This window comes from Mobula birostris, chromosome 9 (assembly GCF_030028105.1).
Source record: "Mobula birostris isolate sMobBir1 chromosome 9, sMobBir1.hap1, whole genome shotgun sequence".
Classification (NCBI taxonomy): Eukaryota; Metazoa; Chordata; class Chondrichthyes; order Myliobatiformes; family Myliobatidae; genus Mobula; species Mobula birostris.
This window is the reverse complement of record NC_092378.1, coordinates 75,952,398-75,974,061: the sequence shown is the minus strand read 5'-3', so window position 1 is coordinate 75,974,061 and position 21,664 is coordinate 75,952,398. Positions and strand designations below refer to the sequence as shown.

General features: G+C 42.0%; 1 protein-coding gene across 1 annotated transcript in view; it reads right to left on the bottom strand.

Moving 5' to 3' along the window:
- Nucleotides 1-21,664, bottom strand: part of fer1l6 (fer-1 like family member 6) — a 311,731-nt gene that overhangs the window by 58,156 nt on the left and 231,911 nt on the right. The window contains exons 28-31 of the mRNA XM_072267285.1: nt 15,214-15,319; nt 10,480-10,580; nt 5,118-5,249; nt 348-467 (exon numbers count right to left, since the gene is read on the bottom strand). Coding sequence (XP_072123386.1) covers nt 348-467; nt 5,118-5,249; nt 10,480-10,580; nt 15,214-15,319 — 459 coding nt within the window. The remainder of the gene's footprint in view (nt 1-347; nt 468-5,117; nt 5,250-10,479; nt 10,581-15,213; nt 15,320-21,664) is intronic.

The window sequence follows — 21,664 nt, the reverse complement described above, 5'->3', positions numbered from 1 at the left end:
CGGATGAATACCCAAGTTGGTGTGGTGTTTTATTGATTTTATATAGTTACTACGCGATCATGGATTCACCAAGTATGCCCTCAAAAAATGGATTTCAGAGTTGGATATGGTGACATATACTGTATGTACTTCGATAATACGTGGAACTCTGAACTTGAAACATACAGTGCAATGTGTTATCACATTTATCAGATGTACATTGAGGTGTACAATGAAATGTGTTACTTGAAGGATTGTTACATTTTTCCCAAGTATTCTCTCTATGTTTTAGAAGTTTCAATGAAACCTCGTGTGATAGGCTGAGGAGTTGTTTGTATTGAAATGGCAGGAAAATCTGTGTGACTTACTGCGACAATATAGACTCGGACTAAGACTTTAACAAGGGTGTTGGATGGTATTCTCTGCAGCATTGTGTACTCTCCTTCTGTTTTGCCATCATCGGTGTATTTCCACAAGAAAAATGAACCCTGTAAAAGAGAAGGAGCCTGTTGTGTCATCACCTCCTGGACATTGTTTATTGAAGGAGGAAATGGAGTTTCGAAATGCCCAGCCTCGCGCATGCTTTCGGCCTGGTACTTCAGATTTACGTCCGCATGTACCTGGAACCATACACTAAAATGTCATTTGTGTCAACAACCAACACACACAGTGATGTGCTGGTGGCAGCCTGCAGGTGGCGCCACACGTTCCAGCACTATGATGGCAATGGCATGTCCATACTGCTCAGCACAACAAGCACAAAATGACACCAAGACATACCTTTTCCTCCCTCTCACCCACCCACACACATGGAGAACATCAAATACAACAAGCACAAAACGACACCAAGACATACCTTTTTCCTCCCTCTCACCCACCCACACACATGGAGAACATCAAATACAACAAGCACAAAATGACACCAAGACATACCTTTTTCCTCCCTCTCACCCACCCACACACATGGAGAACATCAAATACAACAAGCACAAAACGACACCAAGACATACCTTTTTCCTCCCTCTCACCCACCCACACACATGGAGAACATCAAATACAACAAGCACAAAACGACACCAAGACATACCTTTTTCCTCCCTCTCACCCACCCACACACATGGAGAACATCAAATACAACAAGCACAAAACGACACCAAGACATACCTTTTTCCTCCCTCTCACCCACCCACACACATGGAGAACATCAAATACAACAAGCACAAAACGACACCAAGACATACCTTTTTCCTCCCTCTCACCCACCCACACACATGGAGAACATCAAATACAACAAGCACAAAACGACACCAAGACATACCTTTTTCCTCCCTCTCACCCACCCACACACATGGAGAACATCAAATACAACAAGCACAAAACGACACCAAGACATACCTTTTTCCTCCCTCTCACCCACCCACACACATGGAGAACATCAAATACAACAAGCACAAAACGACACCAAGACATACCTTTTTCCTCCCTCTCACCCACCCACACACATGGAGAACATCAAATACAACAAGCACAAAACGACACCAAGACATACCTTTTTCCTCCCTCTCACCCACCCACACACATGGAGAACATCAAATACAACAAGCACAAAACGACACCAAGACATACCTTTTTCCTCCCTCTCACCCACCCACACACATGGAGAACATCAAATACAACAAGCACAAAACGACACCAAGACATACCTTTTTCCTCCCTCTCACCCACCCACACACATGGAGAACATCAAATACAACAAGCACAAAACGACACCAAGACATACCTTTTTCCTCCCTCTCACCCACCCACACACATGGAGAACATCAAATACAACAAGCACAAAACGACACCAAAACATACCTTTTCCTCCCTCTCACCCACCCACACACATGGAGAACATCAAATACAACAAGCACAAAACGACACCAAGACATACCTTTTCCGTCCCTCTCAACCACCCACACACATGCAGAATCCTTCAACTCCAGAACTTGTCTCTAGGCTTTGCCATTAGGCTTCAACTTCTGGACTACTGATCAACCTTTGGAATTCAATCTTCAGTATCAGTTCCTGAATTAGCTGATGATGGGACCCCAAACTCCAGGCTCGAATGCTGTGTGCAGTGACTTGTACAGGTGTTCAATCAAACCCTTCAACTCCAGTCATCATGCAGGCTGGACCTTGCTTGGTCTTCAAGTCCCCTTCATGGCCTTGACTCTCTTTATCTTAACAATCCTCCAGCTCAAGAGCTGAGTGCTTATAGCCTCTTGTCTTCACCCATAATCTTCCCCCAATGGGTGGCAAGACAGCCAAGCGCTAAGTATAACACTGTGATTATCACGTTACAGTGACCCAAGTTCAATTCCACCACTGTGTGTAAGAAGCTTCCACATTGTCAATGTGACTGTGTGACTGTGTAAGGAGTTTGCACATTATCACTGTGACTGTGTGACTGTGTGTAAAAAGTTTGCACATTATCACTGTGACTGCGTCTGTAAGGAGCTACACATTATCATTGTGACTGTGTGTAAGAAGCTTGCACATTATCACTGTGACTGTGTGACTGTGTGTAATGAGCCTGCACATTATCACTGTGACTGTGTGACTGTGTGTAATGAGCTTGCATATTATCATTGTGAGTGTGTGCGTGTGTAATGAGCTTGCATATTATCACTGTGACTGTGTGACTGTCTGTAATGAGCCTGCACATTATCACTGTGATTGTGTGTAAAGAGATGGACATTATCACTGTGACTGTGTGGGTTCCCTCCCACTTTCCAAAGACTGGCGGTTAATTGTTCACGTGGTTGTCATTCGACAGAGCAGGCTCATTGGACTTGAAGGGCCTGTTACTGTACTGCATTTCTAAATAAAAAATGTTAGCAACAGCATTGTCAGAAATCTTCAGCTGTGGGATTTCTTCCTTAGGTCCACCTCTGTTTGTTTCTCTTCTTCTGAGAGTGGGACATCATTGGCAAAATATGCACTTATTACCATCCCAATCCACCCTGTGTTGGCACGTGGCCAAGTGGTTAAAGTGTTCGTCTAGTGATCTGAAGGTCGTTAGTTCGTGCCTTGGCTCCGTGTGTATCTTTGAGCAAGGCACTTAACCACACATTGCTCTGCGATGACACCGGTGCCAAGCTGAATGGGTCCTAATGCCCTTTTTCTTGGACAACATCAGTGGCGTGGAGGGGTGAGACTTGCAGCATGGGCAACTGCTGGTCTTCCATACAATCTTGCCCAGACCTGCGCCCTGGAAACCTTCCAAGGCGCAAATCCATGGTCTCATGAGACTAACTAATGCCTATAAAACCATCCTTAACACAGTAGTGGTGTGTACTCCTTGAACCAATGCAACCTTTCTGGTGACTTATTCCTACCATGCAGTTGAAGAGGACGAGTCCTGAAGAAGAGTCTCAGATCAAAACGTGACTCTTTTTTCCTCCCCATAGATGCTGCCTGACCTGCTGAGTTCCTCCAGCATTTTTTGTATGTTACTCTGGATTTCCAGCATCTGCTTATGCTCAGAAGGATATTCCCAGGATTTGGACCCAATAACAATGAAGGAACAGAAGAATTATGGATTCTTTTGAAGATGAGAGAAGATGAATTCTGGCTTCTTCCTCCTTACTTTCTAGTCCTGTTTGCCATGATCTTGAGGCCTCTGTGACTTGCCATAGAGTTGATCTTCTAGGTTTCTTGAGCAACTGTATTTATTGTTATCTTAACTACAGCTACTAAGCCCTTGTGTTTTCAGTTTAATCTTCTCAAGTTAATTGTGATTGGCATGTGTTTCCCACATTCTATGATTATTTAAAGGGGTCTCTAGTTAGCTCTTTAGCAGAGTCCTTCTGCGTTATAGAGAATGATTTGTCTCACAGTGTAGCTCAGTTGTCCCTCCGAGGCTTTATTAGTATCCCTGTCTAACCCCTTGTTTCTGTCTCTTTGTGGGAATTCTGCCATTGCTCTGTTCCTGGGTTCAGCCAGTGCCTGCAACCACCATGACAGAGAGTATCAGTCGTTGTTCCACAGTTGGGTCCAGACCAGCGAGCGCACAACATGCCAGTCTGGAAGGGTATTGGCTCAAAACATCGACTGTTTATTCCTTGCCATAGTTGTTGCCTGACTTACTGAGTTTCTCCTGCATTTTGTATGTGTTACTCTGGATTTCCAGCGCCTTCAGAATCTCCTGTGTTTCTAGTTAGAAACGTACAAATATATAGAACCTACAGCACAATACATGCCCTTCGGCCCACAAAGTTGTGCTGAACATGTCCTTACCTAAGAAATTACCTAGGGTACATAGGCCTCTATTTTTCTGAGCTCCATGTACCTATCCAAGAGTCTCTTAAAAGACCCTATCGTATCCACCCTCACCACTGTCACTGGCAGCCCATTCCACGCTCTCACTACTCGTTACTCTGAGGCAGCAGTACAATGCAATACATGATAAATACAGAAGAAAAAAACTGAGATATGTATCTTAAATAGTTAAATTAAAGTAAGTGGTACAAAACAGAAATCGGAAAAAAGTAATGAAGTGGAGTTCATGAGTTCAATGTCCATTTCGAGATCAAGAAGTTGTTCTTGAATCTGTACCTCCTTCCTGATGGTAACAATGAGAAGAGGGCATGTCCTGGGTGGTGAGGACGATTTCCAAATTCAATAGCGATACTGCTGGTTCATGCATTGTAAAGGGTCCAATTTATCCCCCTCCCCCTTCGTATTTCAGACTAACCTGGAACAAAATTCATTTCTAGAATATCTAATGAGCTTTGGGCGGTTTTGTGAAGAACCCAAATGATGACAAGTTGAACATCCTGAAGCCACAGTTGATGAACCTTCTCTCTACTTCTCAACCAGGGTTTTATAGATGTTTAAGAACGATTCACATTCAGAGTCTGCACCATCAGGAAGCTGCACAAAGTTACTTGCTGAGTTCTTCCAGCAGTTTGTGTGTGTTGCTCTGGACTTCCAACATCTGCAGAATCTCTAGTATTAATGAAGAAACGCGGATGTTTTACCAAATCAGGATGCTGTGTAACTAGGAGTGGGATCTGAGGTTCCCCTATGCCTACCAAGCACTGTGGTTCCCATATGGCACATGCTACCATTTGATAACACAGACTTAAACCCACCTTAAACTTTCCAACAATTCTTTCATCATCTGCACTTGGGTCATCTTCACCCACTTTGCCGCGGAAGAGGTCAAATGTTTGTACCCAATCGTTAAAGTTGTCAAATGCTTTTTCTAATTCATTTTCATAGACCTAGTGTAAAAAAAAATCAGAAACAGTTTTATCCATCATAAGGCAATTAATTTCCTGTGATGTACAATTGCAATGTAGAAGCCTCCGAGAAGCACTATTCACAAGAGATTTCAGTACAAGAATTTGGAATGAATATATAAATTAACATATGCATTGTGACTTTGAATTTAAAGTATTTATCCAACCCTGGGGAAGTCATTGACAAAGCTACAACTGGAATATTTTTCCCCAAAAGTAATTTAAATCAAATGAAAGTAAATTTCACTATATACAACCCTGAGACTTGTTTTCATGTGGGCATTCACAGTAAAGACAAGGAAATGGAACAGAATCAATGAAAGCACCCACAACTACGGACAAAAAACAGTGTGCAAAAGACACCAAACTGTGCAAATCCAAAAAAAGAGAAAAGGAAGTAATGAAACTAAGAAATAAATAAGCAGTAAATATCAAGAACATGAATTTTAGTGCCCTTAAAATTGAGTTTATAGATTGTCCATAGGTTGTGGAGTCAGTTCAGTATTGTGGTAAGTGTAGTTATCCCCTCTGGTTCAAGAGCCTGATAGTGGAGGGGTAATAACTGCTCCTGAATCTGGTGGTGTGGGACTTGAGGCTCCTGATGCAACAGCATGAAGAGAGCAGGGCCTGGATCGTGAGGGGTCCTTAATGATGGCTACTGCTCTCCTGCATGTGTAAATGTGCTCAATGGGGAGGGCACTACCTATCATGGACTGGACTGTATCTATTATTTTTTGTCTGCTTTTTTTTGTTCAAGGTCAATGGTGCTCCCTGTGCTGATGGAGACTGTGGTGACTGTGGTGGAGATGTTGTTGCTAATCTGAACTGACTGGTATCTACAAGTGAGGAAATCAAGGATCCACTTGCAAAGGGAGATCTAGATCTTAGAGCTCACTGATTATTTTTGAAGGGATGATAGTATTGAATGCAGAGCTGTAGTCAGTGAAGAGCATCCTGATGTATGCATCTTCACTGTTCAGTGCAGCCCTAGCACACTAATGACAATAGCAAAGATTTAAAACTCATGTAATGGGAAGAGAATCAAAGGACTGAATTTCTCTTCAATAAAATCATGCAGCTTTAAAGTGCTGTTATAATATTCACATGTCTTATGTCTTCAGAGGGTTATTGTTCATATTGGATGAAAGAGTTGGAAAATGCTTTATAAGGAAGTGCATTTAATTTAAACAAGATCTAAGCCTTCTCCAAAAGATAAGTGGAACAGGTTTCCAATGGAGGTTCACAAGGATGATTCCAGGAATGAAAGTGTTATCATAGTGTCACGTGACCGGCAACAATGAATATAGAATTGAGTCAAGTTTCATAAAAACAAGCAAACATTTATTAAACTCTGCTCAAAAATAGTGAAATGTATTTAAACGACTAACTTAACCGGAAGTTAACTGCTATACGGCAACTCTGGAGCAGTTCTTAAAAGGGTAAATGCGAAAACAGTTCTTAAAGTGGTAAATTCGAACACAGTTCTTAGAACGGTAAATTCGAAAGTCCAATAGATTTATACAGTCAATTAGGAGAGACTTTCCTGAAGTAAGGAATACCTCGAAGACATGACGTTACTGCTGATCCCAGCCAGAACCTGCCTTGTCCGCAGCATTCACAACGACAGAAATAAAATGGTTTAAAGGAACTGACCATTTCCTCTGAAGAATAGATACTGCACAACCTTTCCTACTTTAGCAGAGGTTATCTCATGCAGGTCACTATTTCTTGAACGAAGATTTAATAAACATCGATCCCCTCCAAAACCGCCAAACGATATCAGCTTTACTCGACTCTGCGAATTCCTGTACTTTGATAAGGTCTTTACTCTCCAGTACTACTTACAATAGAAAGTAAAACGCAAACAACAGGAATTCTGCAGATGCTGGAAATTCAAGCAACACACATCAAAGTTGCTGGTGAACGCAGCAGGCCAGGCAGCATCTCTAGGAAGAGGTACAGTCGACATTTCAGGCCAAGACCCTTAGTCAGGACTAACTGAAGGAAGAGTTAGTAAGAGATTTGAAGGTGGGAGGGGGAGGGGGAGATCCAAAATGATAGGAGAAGGCAAACATCAGAATGGAGATGAAATGTGATCTACGTGATTTTGACCATGGAATGATTGTTGGTGCCAGACAGGGTAGTTTGAAAATCTCAGTCTCCTGGGATTTTCACACAGTACACTCCCTAGAGCAGGGATGGCCAACTTTTTACATTCCATGCGTCAAATTTTTCACGCATGAGTTCAGATGCGCCATAAAACTCTTACACTCCCATTCAATTCTTGTAAAAATATGTTAATATAGACATATTTAGCATTTTTACGTAATATATTGATTTAATATAAAAAACAAGATAAACATTACTTACCTTAATGAGACTTTTAATATATTTTGTCTTTTTTTGATTTCTTTCTTTTTCTTAATCACATATTCTTTCCATAACTCAGACCCAAGCTCTAGCTTCAGTTTTCCTTCTATTTCAGTCTGGTGTTGTGTTTTATAGTGTCTATTAAGATCATGCCTTCTACTATGTGAGGAAGTGTTTTCACAAACAATGCACAACGGTTTTCCTGACGGACCCGCTATAAATAAGAACTCATTTTCCCACTGTTCATTGAATTCACGCTTGCTATCACTTTCTGCTTTTCTTTTACTTATTTTCTTTTGCACTGTGATGGGTTACTGAATGTAAAAGCAAGGCTTAATTTTTGAAAAAGTACAAAACTGCAAATGTTGACAAAGGACGAAAAAAGCACGACTCCGTAGTGCACGAGTGTCAATTGTAAACTGACTGGCAAAAACCTGCGATGCACCGCTGGTGCAGATGCCTGGAGCCTCAGGATCAAACAAGTATCAAACGTGTATTGAACAGTTATGGAACGACTGCAGAACAAAAGTCCTTCTTTCCTAGTTGGACTCATGAACGCTTTTTAAAAATTGAAAACAGATTAATGTGAAAGAAGATAACATTCACCAAAAGATGTGCATGAAATAATAAAATTGCTAAAAATAATTGCTAAGTTTTAGATTTATTCTCAGTAAAACCCATCTCTAGCTCTAACCCACTTGAATTCCTGTTATAGATTTTTTTCCTACAAATCGGTTTTTAGTTAATACTTTTTGCACGAGTAGGCTTCTTTTTTTATTATTATCACTGGGGTGCAATGCGCCACTTCTAATCACCCAATGTGCCACTTTTGGTGCATGCACCATAGGTTGGCCATCCCTGCTCTAGAGTTTACAGAGAACAGTTCAAAAAAAGCATCCAGTGAGTTTCATTTCTGTGAGTGAGAGAGGTTTTGTTAATGAAAATGGCCAGACTAATTCAAGCTGACAGGAAGGTGACAGTAATTCAAATAATTACACGTGATAACAAACCTTGATGGGCTACTGCAGTAAAGGACTACGAACTTACACTCAGTGGCCACTTCATTAGAACATAGAACATAGACATCTATAGCACATTACAGGCCCTTCGGCCCAAAATGTTGTGCTGACCATGTAACCTACTCTAGAAACTGCCTAGAAATGCCCTACCACATAGTCCTCTATTTTTCAAAGCTCCATGTACCTACATAAGAGTCTCTTAAAAGACCCTATTGTATCCACTTCCACCACCATCACTGGCAGTGTGTTCCACGCACCCACCACTCTCTGTGTGGAAAACTTACCTCTGACATCCCCTTTGTACATACTCTAAGCACCTTAAAACTATGCCTCCTTGTGTTAGTCATTTCAGCCCTGGGAAAAGGCCTCTGGCTATCCACATAATCAATGCCTCTCATCATCTTATACAGCTCTGTCAGGTCACCTCTCATCCTCTGCCACTCCAAGGAGAAAAGGCCAAGTTCATTCAACCTATTCTCATAGGCACTCCAATCCAGGCAATACCCTTGTAAATCTTCCCTGCACTCTTTTTATAGTATCCACATTCTTCCTGTAGTGAGGTATCCAGAACTGAGCACAGTACCCCAAGTGGGGTTTTATATAGCTGTAACATCACCTTATGGCTCTTGAACTCAGTCCTATGGTTGATGAATGCCGACATACCATATGCCTTCTTAACAACACTGTCAACCTGCATGCAGACCCCAAGATCCCTCTGATCCTCTACACTGCCAAGAGTCTTACCGTTAATACTATACTCTGTCTTCAAATTTGACCTACCAAAATGAACCACTTCACACTTATCTGGGTTGAACTCCATCTGCCACATCTCAGCCCAGTTCTGCATCCTATCAATGTCCTGCCGTAACTTTTGACAACCCTGCAAACAATCCAGAACACCCCCAACCTTTGTGTCATTAGCAAACTTACTAACCCACCCTTCTACATCCTCATCCAGGTCATTTATAGAAATCACAAAGAGGAGGGGTCCCAGAACAGATACCTGTGGAACATCATTGGTCACCGACCTCCATGCAGAATAGGAACTATCTACAACCACCCTTTGCCTTCCCTGGACAAGCCAATTCTAGATCCACAAAGCAAGGTCTCCTTGGATCCCATGCCTCCTTACTTTCTGAATGAGCGTTGCATGGGGAACCTTATGAAAATGTCTTACTGAAATCCATATGCACTACATCCTCTGCTTTATCTTCATCAATGTGGTTAAATACAAACTCAAAGAATTCAATTAAGCTCATAAGGTATGACCTGCCCTTGACAAAGCGATGCTGACTATCCCTAATCATCTTATGTCTCTCCAAATGCTCATAAGTCCTGCCTCTCAGGATCTTCCCTAACAACTTGTTCCCCACTGAAGCAAGACTCACTGGTGTACAATTTCCTAGTTAGGTACAGGAGGTACCTATTAAAGTGGCCTTTGAGTGTATACAGTGATGGCTGACCTTCCCTAGGCTTCATCTCCCCTCCTTTCTCACAACCTTCAATTCCATAGTCTTTTAAAAAAGTTATCTTCCTCATTTCTAAATACCTGTATTGTTCCACCCTTCACAACCCACCAGTGAAGTGAATTTCAGAGACTTATCAGCCTCTGCAAGAAGTTAATGGCAGATTAAGTTTAAAGTTATTATACTTTTCTCATTGAACAATATGTTTAAGTTTTATGCTTTGTGCGTTGCTTGTCACCTCACTAGCCATTTGCATAGATGATGTGTGACCATGACTAATTAGGCTTAGTAAGTGGGAAAGGCAGACTCGGTAAATTTTGGTAATGAACAATAAAGCATTCAATTTTTGGACTCTACCTCCAGAGTTGCTAATGAAGAGTTCTGCATTTGCCCACAATGGAATGATTCATCTTTCTTCCTCTTCCCAGCATCATCAAAAGCATCATGTACATCAAATACTAGAAATTAAACAAACAAGTTAAAATGAGCATCATTTGGAGATATAAGCAATTAATGCATTCTAACACACAGTGAAAGACACAACTGATAATTAAAAGAACCATCTACATGAACAGGCAGGGAATGGAAGGATATAGACCATCTGCAGTTGAGCTTGGTGTCATGGTTATGGAGCAGATTTGATAATCTGAATGACCTATGGCTTGTGGCACTGATCTGATGAGCTGAAGCACCTGTTCCTGAGCTGTATTGTTCTATGTGGTGGTCAGCAGAACATTCTACAGCTTCTGTAAGCAGACTACACACGCTTCCTCTGGCTAGTCTGGCTCCAGTTTCCTCCCACATCCCAAAGATGTACATTTTGAACGAGTGAGTTGCAGGCATGACAACCCAGCACAACCTTCTCTGATTTGACTTGATGTAAATGAAGCATTTAGAAACTTAGAAACACAGAAAACCTACAGCACAATACAGGCCCTTCGGCCCACAAAGTTGTGCCGAACATGTCCCTACCTTAGAAATTACTAGGTTTACCTACAGCCTTCTATTTTTCTAAGCTCCATGTACCTATCCAAAAGTGTCTTAAAAGACCCTATCGTTCCCGCCTCCACCACAGTTGCCGGCAGCCCATTTCACGCACTCACCACTCTCTGTGCAAAAGACTTACCCCTGACATCTCCTCTGTACCCACTCCCAGCACCTTAAACCTGTGTCCTCTTGTGGTAGCCATTTCAGCTCTGGGAAAAAGCCTCTGACTATCCACACGATCAATGCCTCTCATCATCTTATACACCTCTATCAGGTCACCTCTCATCCACCGTCGCTCCAAGTTCACTCAACCTATTCTCATAAGGCATGCTCCCCAATCCAGGCAACATCCTTGTAAATCTCCTCTGCACCCTTTCTATGGTTTCCATGTCCTTCCTGTAGTGAGGCGACCAGAACTGAGCACAGTACTCCAAGTGGGGTCTGACTGGGTCCAATATAGCTGCAACATTACCTCTCGGCTCCTAAATTCAATTCCATGATTGATGAAGGCCAATACACTGTATGCCTTTTTAACCACAGAGTCAAACTGCACAGCTGCTTTGAGCGTCCTATGGACTCAGACCCCAAGATTCCTCTGATCCTCCACACTGCCAAGAGACTTACCATTAGTACTATATTCTGCCATCATACTTGACCTATCAAAATGAATCGCTTCACACTTATCTGGAGTGAACTCCATCTGCCACTTCTCAGCCCAGTTTTGCATCCTATCAATGTCCTGCTGTAACCTCTGACAGCCCTCCACACTATCCACAACACCTCCAACCTTTGTGTCATCAGCAAATTTACTAACCCATCCCTCCACTTCCTCATCCAGGTCATTTATAAAAATCACGAAGAGTAAGGGTCCCAGAACAGATCCCTGAGGCACATCACTGGTCACCGACATTTCTTGGCACGTTTCAATGTACATGTGACAAATAATGGTAATATTTATCTTATGTTCTGTGTCATTAAAAGAAATGCTGGACACATTGTTCAGATAGCACCTGCGGGGGAGATAAAACTGGTTGGGGATTCAGATCAGTGGCCTATCATGTGTCCAAGGAAATGTAACGAGCGGGTGAAGAGCTGCAAAGAGAACCAAAGGGAAGGTCCATGATAGGATGAATTTCAAGAGCTAGTAAAGGATATAGGGGCAATAGTGCAGGATGAAAAAGGGAAAAGTTTATTGAAGAGGAGGTCAAAATGGGAGCTGAAGACTTCTGAAATTGCAGTAAGGGAAAAATATGTACACTACAAAATGAAAGGAAAGAAAATGTTGTAATTAGTTAGACCACACTTGGAATATTGTGTTTAATTCTGCTTGCCTCAATATAGGAAGAATATGGAAGCTTTAGAGAGGGTGCAGAGATTTACCAGGATGCTGCCTGGATTAGAGACCATGTCTTGTGAGGATAGGTTGAGCGAATGCCTTTTCACTTTGGAGTGAAGGAGGATGAAAGGTGGCATGATAGAGGTGATAAATAAGAGGTATAGACTAAAGTGGATAGCCAGAGACTTTGTTCCTGTGTAAAAATGGCTAACACAAGGGGGCATAATTTTAAGGCAATTGGAGGAAAGTATAGGAGGGTGTCAGAGGTAAGTTTTTCAACACAAAGATTGATGGGTGTGTGGAACACACTACCAGAGGTGGTGAGAGAGGCATGATCATTAGGGAGATTTAAAGAGACACATGGATGAAAGAAAAATGGAAGGTTACGTGGGAGAGAAGGGTTAGATTGCTCTTAGAGCAGGTTAAAAGAATAGCACAATACTGTGGTCTGAATGACCAGTACTGTGCTGTAATGTCCTATGTTCTGGGTACCGATTGTCTGGAATAATTCTCTGGATGGAATTCATAAATTGGAAAAATGTCTTTTCAAAAATTGAGGTATGTTATGCTCTGTAACTTAAAACATTAAATTAATTCAAATGAAACACGGAAGTCCAAAGAATACGGGTGTAATTCGAGTTTACTTTAAGTGAGGCGTGCATGTATTGTGGTAGCATGATGACATCTGCAATTAACGTTTTTACATATAACACGTAATTAATTATTTAAACAAACAAGAATGCTTAATCAAATAATATATAAACAAGATTATTCAAATATAATTGAAATATTAAATACATAATTCCTTCCTGCTTTGCTAGAAAATTCTAACTCATTATAGAATGCATCTCAGCTATATACACAATATACTATATAATACATCTACTATATACAGACATCCATAGCATAGCAAATTTTAAATTATTCCATTCAGGCCTAAAGGTTTAATCACTATGGAGGAGGTCTTACTCTTGTGAGATAACATCTTTCCTGACAAGGGGGAATCACTCTTCTTGGCAGGCGAGGCCTGTGGCTGTGAAACAGTCTCAGGTTCTGGAGCCTCCTCTGTGGTGGTTGTAGGACTTGACTCTAGGACTGCAGGAAGTCGTTCTGACAGCTCTGGACACCTTTCGTCTCCATCTCTTCACTCCTTTTTCTTCTCCTAGTTTGTGTTTCGTGATCTTGGGAAGGTGCATTTAATTCAATGGACTATTCTCTCATTAATCCTTCTATTGCATCCTTTACAATCTAATCTCTGCACTTGGTTACCTCATCCACAACATTATCTGAAGAATTCTCTGTTTTTATATTTCCATTGACTCCTTTCTTTGTGGCCTTCCATTCATCCAGCTGGGCTTTGGCCTTTGCATCTACTTTTAAAATCAGCTTTTTGTTTCCCACTTGGCGTTCATTCAATAACCTTAATGCAGTCAGCAAAATTGGCACTCGCTCCCTGTTGGTTATCTTATTTGCTTCAAAATACCATTCCAATAGTTCAGTATGCGTGAACCAATTACCCGTGATGTAATCAAACTCGTTAATCTTTCCAAAATATCCAGCCATTTCTGATTTTTCTAATGATTATTATCACCTGGTACTCACTCTTTATGAAACCTAAATTCTTCTGTTTTCTGAGTTTTCTTTAAAAAAATCAATTGAGTCTTCCCTTCCAAAGAATATGTGCTAGCTGCCTTTGTGAAACTCAACCATCTCTCCATGTTCTGGGCTGTACTAAGCTGTTTTTTTACTTCAAACATCTCATTTCACTCTAACAGGTTGGTAGCCATCTCAGGTCTCTGCACCAATTTTATGTTTTGTAGCTTCAATTAAAATGAAACATGGGAGTCCAAAACCATGGGTGTAATTTGAATTTACTTTAAGCAAGGCAAGAAAGTTAAAGTGGAAATGGGAGGCCAAATGAAAGCTGAAGGCTCCTAGAAACTGCTGAAAACTTTTGTGGACTGAATGGAGATGTACCACCAAGTGGTTGGCCAGTGTAGTCTCCAGAGAAGAACCAATATCAGAATCATGTTTGTTATCCGTTCAGCTCAACTTATCATGAAATGCAGTTGTGAAGTGCATTTTTCTTTGCATTAACTTTTTACAAGCATTTACTTCAGACTGTATGTCAGAGAGGCACTCCAACAAATTGGCCGGGTATTAAGGCCATAAAACTATAAGAAACAGGAGAGGAGTTAGGCCTTTGGCCCATCGAGCCTACTCTGCCTTTCCATCATTAAGTTCAAGTTTAATTGTCTTTCAACCATACATGAATTCCCATGAATACATCCAGACAAAACAGTATTACTCCAGGGCTGTGGTGCAAAATACAGTCATACAGAGCACAAGGCACACATAGCACATGTAGGATAGTAGGAAAAGACAATCACAAAAAAATATAGTCCAAAACCTTGAGTTCATGAATGCTGCAGCTGTCTTGTCTTCTGTCGAACGAACACCAGGAGAAATACCAACTCCAGCATGGATGCCACGCCACATCGGCTCGGGCACCCCACTGACAGAAGACAAGACAGCTGCAGCATCTACTGTAGTGCCGGACTCTGCCACCACCCTCTGGGCGGCTACATGCAGGCAACTCCACGGGTTGAGGCCTAGTCGTTGCTATGACCGAGGCCATGCAGCATCCCCTCTGCCCACCAATAAATCAGTGAATTGGACTTGCAGCATTCCTCATTAACAATGTCCTGAAGGGTTTTGTGATCATAAGAAAAGCAACTAAGACAATCACTCGCTATGAGACTGCACACCTCCTTTGTATAACGACGTCTCTCTGTCGCAGGCGGCATCACGGTCCACACCAAGTCCAGCTGCTTCAGCTTCTCCACCAACGAGCAACTCGCTGATGGGGTAAACCTGCAGTGCTTGAAGTTCTTAATGTGCAGCAATTGTAAAAAATACATTAAAAAAAATAATCTTTATACATTTTTGTCGCCAAACAATTGATACTAGAACGTACAACCATCACAGCGATATTTGATTCTGTGCCTCCCGCTCCCTGGATTACAAATCAATAATAAATATTAAAAATTTAAATTATAAATCATAAATAGAAAATAGAAAAATGGAAAGTAAGGTAGTGCAAAAAAACCGAGAGGCAGGTCCGGATATTTGGAGGGTACGGCCCAGATCCGGGTCAGGATCCGTTTAGCAGTCTTACCACAGTTGGAAAGAAGCTGTTCCCAAATCTGGCCGTACAAGTCTTCAAGCTCCTGAGCCTTCTCCCAGAGGGAAGAGGGACGAAAAGTCTGTTGGCTGGTGGGTCGTGTCCTTGATTATCCTGGCAGCACTGCTCCGACAGCGTGCGGTGTAAAGTGAGTCCACAGACAGAAGATTGGTTTGTGTGATGTGCTGCACCGTGTTCACTATCTTCTGCAGCTTCTTCCGGTCTTGGACAGGACAACTTCCATACCAGGTTGTGGTGCTCCCTAGAAGAATGCTTTCTACGGTGCATCTATAAAAATTAGTGAGGGTTTTAGGGGACAGGCCAAATTTCTTTAGTTTTCTCAGGAAGTAAAGGCGCTGGTGGGCCTTCTTGGCAGTGAACTCTGCTTGGTTAGACCAAGTCAGGTCATTTGTGATATTGACCCAGACGAACTTAAAGGTTTTGACCTGTTCCACTTGCGCACCACCGATGTAAATTGGGTTGTGTGGTCCGCTACTCCTTCTGAAGTCAACAACCAATTCCTTCATCTTGCTGATGTTGAGGGATAGGTTATTGTCTTTGCACCATGCCACCAGGTTCTTAATTTCCTCTCTGTACTCAAACTCATCATTACCCAAGATACGGCCTACCATTGTTGTGTCATCAGCAAACTTATATATTGAGTTCGATGGAAACATGGCTACACAATCATGGGTGTACAGTGAGTACAGCAGGGGGCTGAGTACACAGCCTTGTGGGGCACCGGTGCTCAGAGTGATTGTAGAGGAGAGCTTGTCCCCTATTTTTACAGCCTGGGTCCTGTCTGTGAGGAAGTTGAAGATCCAGCTGCAGATCTGAGTGCAAAGGCCCAGGTTCCGGAGCTTAGGAATCAGTTTATTTGGAACGTTGGTATTAAAGGCAGAGCAGTAGTCAATGAAAAAGAGCCTTACGTATGCGTCTTTATTCTCCAGGTGTTCTAAGGAGGAATGTAGGGCCTGAGAGATGGCATCTGCCGTTGACCTGTTGCTCCAGTAAGCAAATTGCAAGGTGTCGAGGTTGACCGGTAGGCTGTGGTTGATATGTGCCATAACCAATCTCTCGAAGCACTTCATAGCAATTGATGTCAGAGCCACAGGTCGATAGTCATTCAGGCATGCCACCTTGCTCTTCTTCGGCACTGGGATTGTTGTTGCTTTCTTAAAACACGAGGGGATCTTAGACTGAAGCAAGGAGCAGTTGAAGATGTCAGCAAACACTCCAGCTAGCTCGTTTGCACAGGCCTGGAGAACACCTTGGTTGACCCTGTAGAAGCCGTTGCATCTAAGCACACCATTAACTTACTGAAAGGCTGAATTATTATGCTTTTTAACCTCATTTTCCATTTCTGCTGTTCCAATGACACAATATCTGCTTTGAAACATAGCCCGGGGTATTTGATCACATTCACAGTACTGCTACACCTGCCTCTTATGCTGGGTTAAAGATTCAGCTCAGAGGAAGTCAATGGGCCACATTTTTCCAACGCTTGTGATTTTGTTAAATGGGCAGAATATAGAGGGTTTCAGAATCTGATGGTTTGATCTGCACTGGCCAGCCTTCCTGCTCACTGGAGATAGAAACTTCATGCATCCATTACATATATGAATCCTTCATTATGCCCATTCCCATTAAAGTCTCACCATTCTCAGTTCTCTGGGTGTGTTGACTGGAGCTTGAACCTTTCAGCTTTGCCTAAACAGGAAAATGTTGTTAAAAGTACAGAATTAGATGAAGTTCAAGTTCACCCAAACATATATATATATATACAGCTAAAGGAAAAAATGTTCCTCTGGGGCCAAGGTGAAAAACACAGTACATTCAGTCATGCACAACACACATAGTGATGATTCAGCACATACAGTCACAGAATAATATCAGCACAAATCTCTGAGTGGCATGGACAGGTTGACAGGAAGTGTGAGGTGCATGGTTATGTCACTGTCACTATTATAGTAAAACAAGCAGTCGTATAAATATGTGAAACAGCAGCACTGAAAGATAAAAAGAGACCAGTGCAGGATGAGAGTGTGTCTGTGAGTTGGAGAGTGGGGTGGGTGTGGCAGGGCATTCTGTTAGGATGTACTGTATATGTGTGCTGGGTGGCATACACTCGTAAATAATGCTACAATACAGTACTTCCTGCAGAAAAATCCAAATCTGAATCAAGTTTATTATCACCGATATGTGATGTGAAATTTTTTAACTTTGCAGTAGCAGTTCAATGTAATACATAATCTAGAAGAGAAAAAAATACATAAAATAAAATAATAATAATAAATAAACATGCAAATCAATTACAGTATACATACATTGAATAGATTATTAAAAAACATGCAAAGACATAAATATTGTATATTAAAACAAAGTGAGGTAGTGTTCATGGGTTCAATGTCCATTTAGGAATTGAATGGCAGAGGGGAAGAAGCTGTTCCTGAATCGCTGAGTGTGTGCCTTCAGGCTCCTGTACCTCCTACCTGATGGTAACAGTGAGAAAAGGGCATGTCCTGGGTGCTGGAGGTCATTAATAATGGACGCTGCCTTTCTGAGACACCACTCCCTGCAGATGTCCTGGGTACTTTGTAGGCTAATACCCAGATGGAGCTGACTAGATTTACAATCCCCTGCAGCTTCTTTCGGTCCTGTGCAGTTGCCCCTGCATACCAGACAGAATGCTCTCCACGGTACATCTATAGAAGTTTTAATCAGGATTAATTTCCTTCCCTCACTAACAAGGATGTTGCCAAGTCTGAAGAACCTGAGTTCTAAGGAAAGATTGAATATTTTAAGACTGTATTCTTTAGAACATAGAAGATTGAAAGGACATTTGATAGAGGTATACAAAATTATGGGGAGCATAGATAGGGTAAATGCAATCAAGCTTTTTCCACTGATACTAGGTGGGACTAGAGGTCATGGGTTAAGGGTGAAAGGTGAGAAGTTTAAGGGGATCATGAGGGAAACTTCTTCCACTCAGAGGGCAGTGACAGTGTGGAATGAGCTGCCAGCTCAAGTGGTGCATGTGAGCTCGATTTCAATGTTTAAGAGAAGTTTGAATAGGTACATGGATTGTAGGGATATGGAGAGCTATGGTCCCGGAGCAGGTCGATGGGTGTAGGCAACTTAAATGGTTTCAGCATAGACTAGATGGGCCAAAGGATCTGTGTTTGTGCTGTATTTCTCTATGACTCTGTATTAAAGCCAACTGAGGCACATTCTATGTGTTCCCTGGGCTAACCCACCAACAATGGAATAAGACTCTCTTCCATTGTCCATCTGTTGAATGCGTAAACTTTCTGAACTATTTGGGCAAGATATGAAAACTACATTTATAACCTGAAATTTAAAATGGTGTTATTTGACTCACTTGAGCATTATCAACAGGACTTAAAGGGAAAGGATAAAGGACTGAAGAAAAAGGAATCTGATAGAAAAAGAGTGGACTATGGGAGGAGCAGGTGAGAAGGGTAAGAGGGGAGCCAGAGTGGGGTTTAGAAAGAAAGAGAAGGAAGAGAGGCAGAAATTACCAGAAATTGGAGATATCAACGTCCTTGCCGTCAGATTGGAGGCTACCCAGAGGGAATATAAGGTGTTGTTCTTCCAACCTGAGAGTGGCCTTATCATGGCAATAGAGGAGGCTATGGATGACATGTTGGAATGGGAATTGAGAGTGGAATCAAAATGGTTGGCCACCGGGAAATCCTGCCTGTAAAGGTGTTGCACAAAGCAGTCCACCATTGGGTCTCACCAATATAGAGGAGGCAGCACCAGAAGTACCGGATACAGTAGGCCTGTAGGGTAACATAATTGGGAGTAATCTACGAAATTCACAATCACTGACATTGAGTTGGAGTTTCACTTTAAGAGGCTAGTCTGATGTGATGATGTAGTTACGTAAAGATTTTCAGCACGCTTTTGTTTTTAGGTTTTGGGGTTTAATAAAATGTGTTATAGGTTTCATTAAACATAAAAAGCCTCACTTCATTTTATTTACAAAAACCTACATTGGTGACACCGATGCTCCAGTGTGATTCCAGAGTTATTGAACGTGAGGGCACAAGAAAGCACAGTTTTAAGGTGCTTGGAAGCAGATACAGAGGAGATGCCAGGGGTTAGTTTTTTACGCAGACAGTGGTGAGTGCGTGGAATGGGCTGCCGGAGATGGTGGTGGAGGCGGATACAATAGAGTCTTTTAAGAGACTTCTGGATAGGTACATGGAGCTTAGAAAAATAGAGGGCTATGGGTAAAACCTAGGTAATTTCTAAAGTAAATACATGTTCAGCACAGCATTGTGGGCCAAAGGGCTTGTATTGTGCTGCAGGTTTTCTATGCTTCTAAGTTAAGCATTAATGGAGCATGTTAAAAATACAAGTGTAACTTGCAGGTTCTGTCGGCCGTACAAATCCAGGGGAAACGATCTCTAGCTCTACCAAGAGTGTGAGATTTGAGGTGCAAAATTCCTGTTTGTGTGGACACTGCGTGATTTGTTCCCCTGTTCCAAATCAGAACCACAAAATAACAGACAGTACATCATATGCAATTAAACAATTTAGGTTTATAATTCTTAATTTGACTAAAGGGTTAGTAAAGTAAAACAAAAAGAAAAGGCACACACAAAGAAATCTGCAGATGCTGGAATTTGAAGCAACACACATAAAATTTGCTAGTGAATGCAGCGAGTCCTGACAAAGGCTCTCAGCCCGAAACGTCGACTGTACCTCTTCCTAGAGATGCCGCCTGGCCTGCTGCGTTCACCAGCAACTTTGATGTGTGTTGCTTACAAAAAGAAAAGGGCCCATTTTAATGAAACAGTCTAATGTGCGTGTTCGAGCTCACAGTTTCCCTTCCTCTAGTCCTCCATCGATTTTCCCTGGGCTTCATTAACTCCTGGCCCCACTCCAAGCCAACTCCTTTCTGGTGTTTATGACCTCTCCTTTCTGGTATCTTCTCTCCCCATCATCCGCCGAGCAAAGGACCCAGATCACCTTGGTCTCAGGCACACAATAAGAAAAAACACTCCCTTCATTGGACAGTGCACATTCCAGCCATAACTCAAACGCTGCTGCTACAGAAAAACCATTACATTAGCAGTGCTTCTACAGAAAGACCATTACATTAGCAGTGAAATCTTTCCCAGGGTGTTGCACAAGGAATAGGCAATAAAAAGTAACTTCGACAGAAAAGAAATGTCCTATCATTATCTCAGTAGTATTACACATGCACAAATTGCAGCATCTCTCAAACCCACAACAACGACCATCAAAAAGCGCAAGGACAATTTTGGACCTGTATCTGAGAAAGGATATGGTGGCTCGGGAGGGTCCAGAAGACATTCACAAGAATGATCCCAGGAATGAAAGGCTTAACATATGAGAAAAGTCTTTAAGCCTGTACTTGATAGAGTTGAGAAGGATGAGGTGGAATTTCATTGAAATCTACTGGAAATAGAAAGGCCTGAAGAAGGATGTGGAGAAGATGTTTCCAACAGTGGGAGAGTCTAGGATCCAAGGGCACAGCCACAGAATAAAGGAACATTGCTTTAAAACAGAGATGGGGCGGAGCTGGTGCATCTGTGAAATTCGTTGCTACAGATGACTGTGGAGGCCAAATCATTGGGTATATATAAGGCAAGATTGATAGGTTCTTGATTGGTAAGGTGATTGAAGGTCACAGGGAGAAGGCAAGAGAATAGGGTTAAAAATATCAGCCATGATTGAAAGGTAGTGCAGACATGAAGGTCCGAATGGATTAATTCTGCTCTTTGGTCTCATGGAAAGTAGGATGGATGCCCACTGCTCTATTCTCTCTACATCCACAACTGTGTGGCAAGGCACAGCTCAAACACCATCTACAAATTTTCAGGTAACATAACTATTGCTGGCAGGATCGACGAGGAAGGGTACAGGAGTGAGACAAATCAGCTGGTTGAGTGGTGTCGCAACACATCCTTACACTCAACGTCAGTAAGACCAAGGAATTGATTATGTACTTCAGGAAGGGAAAACTGAGGGAACACACA